This window comes from Anguilla rostrata, chromosome 1, assembly GCF_018555375.3.
Source record: "Anguilla rostrata isolate EN2019 chromosome 1, ASM1855537v3, whole genome shotgun sequence".
Classification (NCBI taxonomy): domain Eukaryota; kingdom Metazoa; phylum Chordata; class Actinopteri; order Anguilliformes; family Anguillidae; genus Anguilla; species Anguilla rostrata.
In genome coordinates, this window is record NC_057933.1 from 21,070,715 (window position 1) to 21,082,820 (window position 12,106).

Genomic DNA, 12,106 nt, shown 5'->3' on the forward strand with positions numbered 1-12,106 from the left:
ACATGCAGCATTTTTTAAATTTTTTGACTGAGCACAACATTAAAAAAAAAAAAATTGGAACATCTATATGTACAAAATGAAACGAGCTAATAAATGGTAGCAACTAAACTGTATTGGTAGTATCAGTCCTGAAAATCACACTACTGGAGATAAAAGCAGCTGGTAGATGGACAGAGAGAGACTGAAGCTGTTATGATGTGTCTGGGCTACGGTTGACTATCAGATGTTGTGTGCTGCACTTCACAGTATAGAAGGAGCAGGTTCTCAACTGCTTAAAGCATGCTACTACTGACATGCTAACACAAAGACACACTGAGGTTAAAAGATGTGAAAACAGACTTGGAGAAAAAGTGGGGAATATGCAGCCATGGCCTAGCAAATGTAACTTTAATTATATTTATTTTACAGTGAAATTGATAGCAATGCGTAAATGTTTCCAGGAAGGGAGGAAAACTATCAGTTGTCACCGTGAAATGTTTTCATGCAGATTAAAATACATGGTGCCTAAAATGCTTTACACCTTTTAAAAAGCAAAATGAAATTCCTCTTGATGCTTTCTTGTCAACCTTAGCCATACACACCAAAGGTTGAAGCATGTGGAGAATGTCAAGCTCCCACCTTTAGTAGTAGTAGATGATGATGCTGCCTACCACTGCGTCAGTGAATTGTATTTATTCCTTCGCTTCTCCGTTCCAGAAGCAACAAGCGGACAAGGTGTGTTAGTGAGAGTGCCACATTTCCGCGTCGTACACTTAGACAGACGGACGGGCACGCCGCCCGAGGGACTCTGACCCACCCCAGGGTTCCGCAGCAGTGCGGCCGGCTGCGCGGTGCCGCTGCTCCTGGGCGTGGCTCTGACGCCCAGCAAGCCTGCCTGCTGGGGAACCTGAGGTGGCTCAAAGTGCGAAGGGCGGGAGCCTCGGTCCTGTCCCAGCACTGCTTACCACCTCATCCACCTCCTTCTGCATTTCCAGCTTAGGGTCACACTTCTGCTTCAAGAGCCTGGTTACACCGTTCAGGCACGTGCACGTGCGCACTGCACTGCTACTTCCTCAATGCACAGTCGGAATTTTCCACTTGCATTTTTTCCTCTTACATTGTACCTACCTCTCAATTGGTTGAAATTATATGTTTGTAAACCATTGGTTGCTAACAGCGTTAGCAGGCCTTTAAACAAAGTGTGATCCAGCATTAAAGAAGCCATTGACTAAAGACTGAACTGATTCAAGGATTCAGGGAAAAACTGTGATCTACAGAGTTTTTTTGTTTGTTTCTTTTAAGGAGGCAAACCAAGCCAGGCATGCACCAATGGAAACTTGTTGTGAAGCCTTGTTAAAACAGAATTAGTGGGAATGAGAGCTGATGAGGTTATAAGAGATGCTCCAGTCCCTCCAAAAGCCCATGCAAAAAAAGATTCGGTAATGACTGCAATGTTATTGATTCCAGTGCTCAGCCCATGGCCTGCATTGCCAAGCCTTCAAGTGAGTTACAGCTACAGATTTGAGGAGAGATCAGTAGACAAAACTCTCGTTTACCTGAGTCGCTTCTTCCTCTACAGTCTTTTTTAACATCAGAACATCTTCTATCAATGGACCATCTGTCTCCATTTCTACTGGACTATTGAGGCCAGAGGAATCAACATACATAAGGAACTAATGTGAAACAAAACAAACAAACAAAAAAGAAAATATAAGAAAGGTGAAAAAAACATTCCAATCAGTCGCAAGCAAAGAAAGAGGAAACAGGTTAAACCAACAGGACAGAGTAAAAGCAAAAAGACAGTGGGATGCAGAAACCATAACCCCCATCGTCACAGAATTGATACAAAATGTGGAGATGCACTGAGAGAGTAAAGAAAATGGATCGCACAACATGACCGTTTATTTCACTGAGGCTCGACAGAAACGCCGACTCCACGGTAATTACTGGTGATCTACGGCCGTGCTGCTGGTTTAGCAGCCAGGGTTTTGGCAGAAACCGAAAGGAACCGTCACAAACCCCGGCTACAAAGTGCCCGGACAGTAATTAAAACCAGTCAAAACACTGCAGCCGTCGCGGGGGAAGGGCAGAACCCGAAGCTCGAGTTATTAACGGGAGGAAATCGATTCCCAACTAATCGCCTCCACGACCCTTCCTATTATTCTCCCCCTCGCCGCATGCTGTCAACAGAAAGGGCCGAGGGTCTCTCATCAATCGAGCGTCTGTCAATCACAGGGATCGATGCGTGCCCCCTCCTTGTTTGCCAATCGGATCAGCCTGTCCTATTATACGGACAGCTATAAATGAATGTTTTTTCAGGAAAGGGATTCATCACAGCCCACAGGAAATGTGCCACTGAACATAATGCGAAAAATATGCTGATATATTACCACAAAAACAATTCACAAGAAACTCATAGACGTTTAAACTTACAAGATCAGGAGGTATAATGCGTGGTCACATCTGGTGTTTGCCTACCCTGAGCTTCTCCAAATATGCAGGTCATTATGAAAGCTGCTAAGTCAATCTGCCTCAATGCTGTGCCAGGTCCATGGTTTACTTTATTAACTGGCAGGATTATTACGGTGCATATGAGGTGAAACTGCGCCGGCCAGAGGCTACGCATTAAGCCAGTGAGGTGAGTAAGGTTCTCCCAGAGAGGTTTCTTATGACAATGCTAAACTGCAAAAAGTCATGGAGACGCCACTTCATGGTACGAGGGAGAAACTGCGAACAGGTTTTAGAGCGCGTGGATGTTAATGCCACAGCATTCATTGACTGTAATTCGTGTTAAGGAACAAGCACATCACAGCAACTTAAATAGACATGCTTGAAGTATAATATCAATGCAAAGCTTATTGGAAATGTTGAAATGTCATCCTGGGCAAACAGAAGCAGATCTTACGGCGAATGGGAGACTAAACACACATCAAGGAAATCAAGCTGTTTGCAGTCAAAGCAAGGTAGGTGGATTAACAAAGCACTGTTCCCATTGCAAACCTCTCGCACTCACCTGTGGGTTTGATTTGGCTAGATTCTCTATCTTGATCCAGGCCTCTTCCCGTTCTTTCGATTTTGCCTTTTCTCTATGAAAAGGGGAGAAAAAAAAGACTTCATTTAACAACACCAGCAAATAGCACCCATTTGAGCAGGTCTTTCAAAGGTAAAATACTGCAAGTGCAATGTTACGTTTTATTTAACCGATTTAGATTAGAAAGACACAATAGAGTCCCCCGAGAAATGAACTGGCAAACTTGCTCAATGGGTCGGCCTGAAGAATAAAAGGATGTGTTTTTTCCCCTGGCTTTAACCACTTCATAAATGACCCCCCTTTACATCTGAAAAGCAAAATAACATCCATCTTATTTAAACTGCGCGTGGTCCCACCAAACTCCCATGAACCCAAACACAATATGTGCGGCTTTTCAGAAACAACATAAACAGGATATTCTTTTGAAATGGTTGCGCGGTTTCATCACAATGGTGTCTCGCAATGGCCGCCTATTGAAACACAGTCCACTGGTTAGGACTGAAGAGTAGCCTGAGCTCTGCGGCGGTCTGGTCCCCTACTTGTTCTTCTCCGCCCTGAACTGCTGTGTGCAGTCATCAAACAGCTTCTGGTTCATCTCCATGAAGAGCTTCAGAGCGTTGTAGATGAGCCCGTGTATGGTCCTGAGAAAAGAGAATGGGACACGATGAGCCCCAGGCAAGACCCACAAAAACCCTGGGCTGGAAGACAGGGACTCACTGGTGAAAAGGGTCTGGGGCGTACAAATGGAGTGATCAGTCACGCCTAGTACAATACTCAGATCCTGTGAGCATGTCCGGGTAAAAATCTAAACGTGCACCCTTTCTAAAGACCACACAGTGAGCACGGCCAGGTTAAAATGAGTGGGCCTTACTTGTTCCAGTGGGTTTTGGAGTTGCGGTACAGTGCTGGGAACATGATGGGCAGGATCTTGGCTGCGTTGTCACTGATGAGGCTCATGATGTACTCATTATTCCAGTAGTACAGCGCTCTTTCTGCAACCTGCATGGGAGGCATCAGTCAGTACTTCCCTTTCAAGTACATCAATCCCACCGGCAGAATTTCAATGAGCCTTCGAGTTCACCTGCAACCTTTAGGTAGACTTCTGGTCATTTCCTGTTTGTGCAATGTAATTCAAAGCTTATTGTGACAGTATTGAGGTCTCGCAATAAATCTGAACCCAGGGATCCCTAAGGACAACAGTGCACTGTTGCAACCACTACTTTTGCACACTACTACTCTTACTTAAGTAAACATCCATTATTGCTTATAAAAAAATGAAGGGAAAACTCAATTCTACAGTGATGTGAACCAATCAAAGTGCACAGAGAGGTGCATATGAAGTGCAGCATTCTGTAGATTGCGTTCAGGAAACTTCACCCTTTCCGTCATTCATATTCATCCACTCAGTTCTATATAAAACACTGAGATAAAAGCTTGGCGGAAACCAGAGCTACAGCTGGGTGTTTGTCACAGAAAATACTGGCTAATGTCACAGGGAAGTCACGACAAAGTTGTGGAAAATCCCCAAAAACTGAAAAAAGGGGCAGAGATCACAGAGAGCTTAAAAAAAACCATTCATTTATTAATGTTTATTAATGGATCAAATGTGGAGCAGTTGGAAACAACTGAAATTATGCACAGCTGTAGCAACAGTATCAAATTATTATTATTTTTTAATTAAATCAGTGGGCAGTTGCCAATAGGAACAAACACAACTAAAATGCATTGATAGGGTTTTGCATTTATTCGCTTTGATCCATCACAGGAAGAAAGAGCATGCTTTTTTGGCCTTAATTTAACAGAACATAGGTAGGAACAGAGCATTCTCAAATTGCATTACTGAAATAATATAATGAGGTTACCCTGTGTCTGTTTTTATTTCTTTATTTCTTTATTCTATATTTCTTTTTTTGGTGTCAAAGCGTACATTATGAGGTTTGAGTTTTTGATGGAGCTCCTGTTGTCTGTATCGTAACAGGGGAAGGAGGGCTCTGCACCGCCAGTGTTGATAGTGACTGTCAAACATCCAACAACAACAACTGACAAGGACAGGAATCTAGATCCCAGCACATTCCAGAATCTGAACACTCTGTCACACTTTGTTCCTCCAAGCATTTGCCAATATGGTTAAAATGCTTAGGTATACACAAATCACACTAGATGCTATGTTAAGGTTGACAGTTTCCAAAGCTGCTGAAAATTCATGGAAAGTCCCAACAAGAGGGAGTCACAAAACTGCCAAAAAAAATGGCAAAAAAAAATCATGGAATCCGTGACACACACGACTTCTGCAAACACCCAACCATAACCATAACTGGAGGAAAAAAACAGCTCCCTGGGAGCCAGAGCAGCAGGACAGTGAGTTGGTTCAGCTCCACGGGCACACAGAGGAGAAGCCCTCACCTGGAAGTGCGGGCTGGAGACGCATTTTGCCAGCTGTCTGAACAGTGGCTCCATGACCTTCACAAACTCTGACGGCTCGATCACGTCCAGGATCTCCTCCAGCTCATTGAGGAACATCACCTCCTTTGGACTGTGTGTCTTTGGCCAGTATTTGAGAAGAGCCATAACCACCTGTGAAACAGAGAACAACCAATAAGTACTGCAAAGAGACCCATGAGCTGCAAAACACAGGAAGAGTACGACACAGTATGTACATACAATTAACAAATAAAATTAACATCTACAACAAAAAAATCATTAGAAACCACCAAAACTCCCAAATGACCGGGAATTATAAGGCAGGTGGAACAATACTGCTTTCTTAGGTACAGGGGTTTCATATACAAAGCTTATGTTTTGTGAACCCGCCCACGGCACATTCTCAGAATGTTTCCATGGCACCGCTGACACATATACATATTATGGCTACAACGGGACAGAGTTGTGAGTTCAAATGGGTGGGGAAGAATTGGACTAACCAAGGGTCGTTAACCCATTGGCTCTTCAATAAAGACTTCCAAGGCAAGCAGATCCAAGTACTGTTCCCATCACTCGCTACAAAGGAGTAAAGTTTCACCATCCCATTCGAAACAGCATTTGCAAAAATCAACGTGAAACCGAAAAATGACTTACTGGCTCAGTGAGAGTGCTGTCCTTCTCTAGAAATTGCACCACACAGTACGCCAGCTAAAACAGGAGACATAAATTATAACGGGAAAATTAACTAAGTGGTTTAACAAATCTTAAATTGTAAAATTATGTAATCAACCCCTATGCAGTAAACACATACACACACACACACAGACTGCTCAGGGTATCAATAAATCCTTGTTATGCTGGATATTTAAGGTGCTAAAATATTAAAATTCACAGCACTGTATTTTTAGTATTTTCTGGGCCATCAACTGGGATGCCTGTTAATGACTGTGTCCCCAAAATGGCAGGACAGCTAAGCCCAAATGCCAGTGCAGTCTATGTGCACATTACAGAAACATGGTACAGACTGTGGCAGAGGGCACATCCACAGGCCACAGTCTGACCGCGTCTCTGGCTGGGAGTCCCAAAAGTCGGAGCATAACTGGCCTTAAACTGGCCAAGCGAGGGTCGCCTCAGTGGGTAGAGTATTCACCACCTCATCGCTCTACAGCTTTGCCTCTGGTCAATACAGCACCTGCAGGCTGCCTTCTGCAGCTATGTACAATATGCAGTATTGCAGTACAACGGCTGTGCAATTCAGCTGGGGGAATGCAGGGTGAAAAAATAGTGGCAGCTGGCTGCATGCATTCTGAAGGATGGACAGAGCACTAAATATAAATGAATAAAATACATACATAAATAATTTTAAAAATGATTAAAGGCTGATAAACTTTCACTAAGTCGGACATGTTCCATCACTACACCTCAGAATGTCATAACCTTGTGCTGCTGGTCTTGTGGCCTCATGGACAGAAGTCATTCCTTTTGGAACTGAGTATCAACAACTGACAATTACATCAACAGGATGATAAGAACGACAGACACAGCTGGCCTTTACCTGCAACAGTATCAGTGCAACAGTGTCTGCATCTACACCAAGCACAGCTTCATAATGTGAACAGGGGCATACCTGTGGGTGGTAGACACTAAGTGACTTGACTTTGTGCAAAGGCAACAAAACCTTCAACAAGAAAATCTTGTGCTCTTCTTTTAATGGTAAGGCAAACCCATTGATGATACTGCAAAAAAAACAAACAAAAAAAAGGGCCACTGGTTTGTAACTGGGTGATACTGCAAGTGAACCGGCATGTAAATGGTTTTGAGCTTATCAAGAGGAACACAACAGGCTTGCGATAGAATCTCTGGGCAAAAAAAGAAAAACAATCATAGACACATCGCTTCTGAAGCTAAATGCAGAAACTCTGAAAACCACAAGTTACACAAAGGAGAAAAACAGCTGAAAATAGAACCGAAATGGGTGGTGGTATCTTGCGTCACAAAAAGACAAACCAACAACCAATATTTAGGGAAATATACTATATCAGTTTTCATTTAAACCAAAAGATTATAGATCGGAAAATTTGCTGACAATCTAAGATGAAATGTGGACAGACGGCAAACCCTATCATTTCAATTATCAAAGAACTTTAGCCCATTAAATATTTTTTCTGTCAGAGCAACAACTGCCTGCACATCTTTTTAAACAGTAAAGGTCATGCATATATTGAGTGCTTAACCCAGTTTAACTTCCTGAGTGCTGAACCACAGAGATGTAAGGCGTATGTTTTTTTTGGAATCAAAGGTTACATGCTGAACAGGTAAGAGCTCATACCTTCCAAGTATCTCCAGTAATTCAGCTATTCCATTATGGTGCTCCGTTTCATAAATGAATCTAAAGAATAAACCAAAATATTATTATTATTTATTTGATTTTATTAGTTTTAACAAAGCATGCAACATTGCAGAATTATGCAATACTTCACATTAACAGTGAACACTTTTGTTTCACACTAAAACAATTTACAAATACAGCTATTTGAGACAGCTTCATAAGAAAAGACACAGGCATACCATATAGTGTGGGGGGGAACTGAAATCAGTGCATCTCACCTATAAAATATATTATTAATCTGCTTTCTGATGTACGCTCGTAGCCCCAGAAATTTTCCGTAAATCCGGTGCAGAGTGGTTTTCAGGAAGTCCCTCTCTCGAGGATCTTCACTGTCAAAGAGTTCTAAAAGCTGCAATGACATACCAGTTTTTGTTCAGCTTCAGACTGATATTATATTAGCAGGATCCTTAAGTCACCAAAAAATTATCCATTCTTACCTGCATCACAAATTTCTGGTCAATGTACTTCTTAGCTATATTTGGTTGAAAGTCAGGCGACTCTAAAAACCTAAGAAAAAATTCATAGACAAGCTGGAAAGAAAAAAATGCAGAATTTTAGGTGGATGAAAGTTAGTGATGCACATGTTCTCAGCACATATCTACCACACACCATTACCACTGGAGATCGATAGCCTTGCACATCAAAAAATGGTAAAATGAGATGTTCCTTAGCAACACCACAACCGCAGCAGGCGAAAGCACACTGAACAGGAGACTGAAGGCGTTGAGGTCGGAGATCTGAAGGTCTGCGTCAATACCTGTAGATGTGGCCAAGCAGCTTCAAGCGTGGGCTCGTCTTCCTCAGGGTCAAACTCGGCTCCTGTGGGGTTGGACGACGGCGGCAACGTGCGGAACATGTTCACTGCAAACTAGAGGGTGTAAAAGAATCCAAATAAACTCCCAGTAACAAATGAAAACTTCCAGCAGAACTGTACCCTTGAGCTCAGGAGATGAGAAACTATTTGCACTAAGGCAGTGATGCTGGACTGATGAAAGTGAGGGGAGTAGACAGAACAGGGCGAGGCTTCATAAACCTCACGCACAGGTGCTTCTGGTGACAGACATGCATTCGCCAAATCAAAACTGTTTGCTATGGTTGGTTCAAAACAGTGATTCACTAATAGCACGACAGCTCTACTTACTTTGGAGTTAACGCAGGCACACCGTGCCATAAGTGCATTAGGGACTCTTTAAAAAAGAAAACCTGTGGATGTAACAAAAAAAGTGGAACTCCTGGATGTTTAAGGAAGTTCAAAATAATGCAATTAAAACTTGTAAGCGAAACTGTAATCGGCTCCACAGCGGAACTGCTGCGCTGTTTTTTTTTTTTTTGCCCCTCTCTCATGGGAACCGACTCCACACAAGGTGAGAACTCGAAAGTGCTCGCCAAAAGCGTGAACTGCTGATGAACAAGACCACCGCTGATGCAGCAGGTGCATTTCTGCACGGGCGAAGCTGCCGCTTACAAGACGCCGAACCCAAACGGAGTTTTGAGGAAGGCGCAACCGCTTGTCGAGAGAAGCTTTCAGCGCACCGGCAGCGGTGAATAATCATCATAATGCGCTCATTAGCATCTGCACCAATCCTCAGGCTTTGATGATGAAAGCGAGGGACTTCAAAGTCAATTTATGTGCACGAGAGAGGGGAAGGTGGAGCACCGGACGCTGTGTTTTCACGCTCGATTCACGGCGCGCTAATTTTTCCGCAGCTATTGACGCCGATCAAATAAAAGCTCGTCTATCTAAAAAAATGTTTTACGCTTTGTATGGTGATAGCTTCCTGCTCAACGCAAAAATGAGCTTTGATTTAAAAAAATAAATAATTCAAAAGGGACTGTCACTCTGGCGACGCTCCAGGCACAGAATATACAGCCCAGGAATATCCTGCAGCTGCCCCCATGTTCACCGTTAACTAAACATCAGATCCTACACTAACACGCTGCTAAATAAGTCATAGCTGGCACAACACAACACCGACAGGCTTTGCAACTGAAATCTCCGCAATGCCTTTTTGCATCCAATGCCAATGCCAAACCTTTTCACACACAGGGTCCCCGGAAGGGAAAACTGTTTGTGCACGTCTGTCGCATTATCAGTTCCGTCAGGGAAATCGTTGAGCTTTAGAGGCGAGTGATATGACACCAGTTTGTGTTTGGGGAGGGGGGGGATTGGGTGGGGGTTGGCCTCGCTCACCATGTGCACCACCTCCGGGTAGATGGGCTCTGTGATGACGTTGCGGTTGTGCGTGATGTACTCCACCATCTCGCTCAGCGCCGCCCTCTTCACCTCCTTCCACTTGAGGTCGCTCAGGGGGTCGGCCACGAAGTCGAAGAGCACGCAGCACTGCCGCAGCTTCTGCACGAACAGCTTCTCCTGCTCCGCGGGCGGGACATCTGGCGGGGAGAGGGAGAGGGAGACGGGCACGTTAAAGCCGGCGTTCAGCCACACGCACAAACCGAGCGAGGGGTGAACTCGGTCGCCGTGGTCAGCGAAGCCCCACAGAGGTCTGAGTGTTGAGTCTCTTGGGCCCTGTTCAATACACGGGTCCATGATTACCTCACTGCAAATTTAGAGCCCCTAGACTGGTCACCATTACATTACATTACTTTTATTTGGCAGACGCTTTTATCCAGTGATGTACAAAAGTGCATACCACAGGTCATTGGAACAACTACAAAGCGCAGGTCCAATAAGGTACAATGCTCATTTTATAAAGTTATTCATAGCCGAGAACACACAAAGTCCCGTTCACACAGTGAACATTATTCTGACCTAACCTATGCCAAATCAAACTAGTGGGCATTACAAGCTACAACATGTTACATGTACATCATGTTATTAATATTACTGAGGGCTGAAACCTTGAACAGGTTGCTTCAGGGCATTCCATGGCAATGTATGCTTATGTTTAGACTGAGCTGTTTAAGCTTGCATTTAGTATTAATGTGAAATGCATTCTTTTCTGTAATGTAAATTGTCTAATCGGCAAGGGCACCAATCAGCCAGTTTACATCCAGCACCAGACTTGTTGCCACAGCCAAATACACAGCAGAGGCTTTTAAAGGCAAAGCAGCCTTATTCCTGGTTCGAAGGGTCACCATTAGCTTGCAGTCTAGCACATTCATATCCAGATGTGTGGCTGTAAGTCTTCTGGTAAATTGATACTGACAGTCTCACTGCTGCAGTCTTTGATAAAGACCAGGCTCAAAAAGCCGGCCTGTCCGTGTTATTTTTAGAAATCTGGCAGCACAGCTGATTTTACATGCCCTCATGTCAAATCATTACAGACGCAGCCATATAAAAAGCTATAGATATAGCAAAATACTAACAAAAAAACAAAAAAATTATTCCAGATAAGAAATGCTCCTTTGAATGGCACAATACATACTTAGGAACACTTAAAAGAACAGTAAACAATATACAGACATTGAACTAAAAGATGCACTTTTACTGATTTTCAGTACTGAAGTGGAAATTCCACCTGTATTCAGACAGCAAGAGGCCGATCTGAATTACAGCACTTGTTGATGCTGAACGCATCAATGGTAGCCAGTTTTATGTTTGGAACAGAGTATTAGCGATCTTCAGCCCTGAACAGTATTAGGAAGTGATGATTAGCATGGATCACACAGACCTCTGTGGGACGACTGTGTAAAGGTAGTCTGTGCCTACAGTGCAGTGGTGTAGAACGCATTGCTGCAGCCAAGGCTGCCAGTCAGTGATGTCTGGACCTTTTCCAGCTGGTATCACAGTGACACGCTGAAAGATGAGCGTCATACTGGAGTACAGTCCTCCGGGACTGGGACAGCATACCTGCTGGAGATTGCATCTTTGACATGGCTGGCTGATCCTGAAGTATTTTGCAGTCATTGTCTCGCCTCTCATACACAATCTCCGCACAATACTCTGCACAGGACCAGCTTATGCACAATAACTTATCATATACTGAATTTACCTGGAAAACGTGTATTTGTCACTTGGAGGACAACAACAACATCACATTTGTTTTTTCAAGATTGTTTCTTCCAAATTTGGGAAGCCGGCAACAGAAATCACCTCACAAATTGCAAGGTGGCTTACGTTAATCACTGATAGGTATAGCCTAATATAAAGTCTAACAATACACAGACAATTTTTTAATTATTTTTTTATTATGTTTATCAGACAATCAAGGAGTACACCAGCACCAGAGTAAATGCTCTGCGGTGATTCAAAACAGCAAAACCAGCATGTCATGCTGGCACAGAGTCATGAAAATGTATTTGCCCCTTTCCAGATTGCCTCAATT

At 43.5% G+C, this 12,106-nt stretch overlaps 1 protein-coding gene across 6 annotated transcripts in view; it reads right to left on the reverse strand.

Moving 5' to 3' along the window:
* The window catches only part of ppp2r5ca (protein phosphatase 2, regulatory subunit B', gamma a), a 55,292-nt gene that overhangs the window by 4,070 nt on the left and 39,116 nt on the right, over nt 1-12,106 (reverse strand). For 3 of the 6 annotated variants that reach the window (XM_064329492.1, XM_064329516.1, XM_064329523.1), the window contains 12 exons: nt 10,012-10,211; nt 8,578-8,688; nt 8,258-8,350; nt 8,039-8,169; nt 7,761-7,820; nt 7,059-7,167; nt 6,086-6,139; nt 5,414-5,584; nt 3,882-4,009; nt 3,550-3,651; nt 2,993-3,065; nt 1,536-1,652 (listed from right to left, as the gene is read on the reverse strand). In XM_064329492.1, the coding sequence (XP_064185562.1) occupies nt 1,536-1,652; nt 2,993-3,065; nt 3,550-3,651; nt 3,882-4,009; nt 5,414-5,584; nt 6,086-6,139; nt 7,059-7,167; nt 7,761-7,820; nt 8,039-8,169; nt 8,258-8,350; nt 8,578-8,688; nt 10,012-10,211 (1,349 nt within the window). The remainder of the gene's footprint in view (nt 1-1,535; nt 1,653-2,992; nt 3,066-3,549; nt 3,652-3,881; nt 4,010-5,413; nt 5,585-6,085; nt 6,140-7,058; nt 7,168-7,760; nt 7,821-8,038; nt 8,170-8,257; nt 8,351-8,577; nt 8,689-10,011; nt 10,212-12,106) is intronic. The other 3 variants (XM_064329500.1, XM_064329532.1, XM_064329506.1) reach the window with 2 other exon arrangements.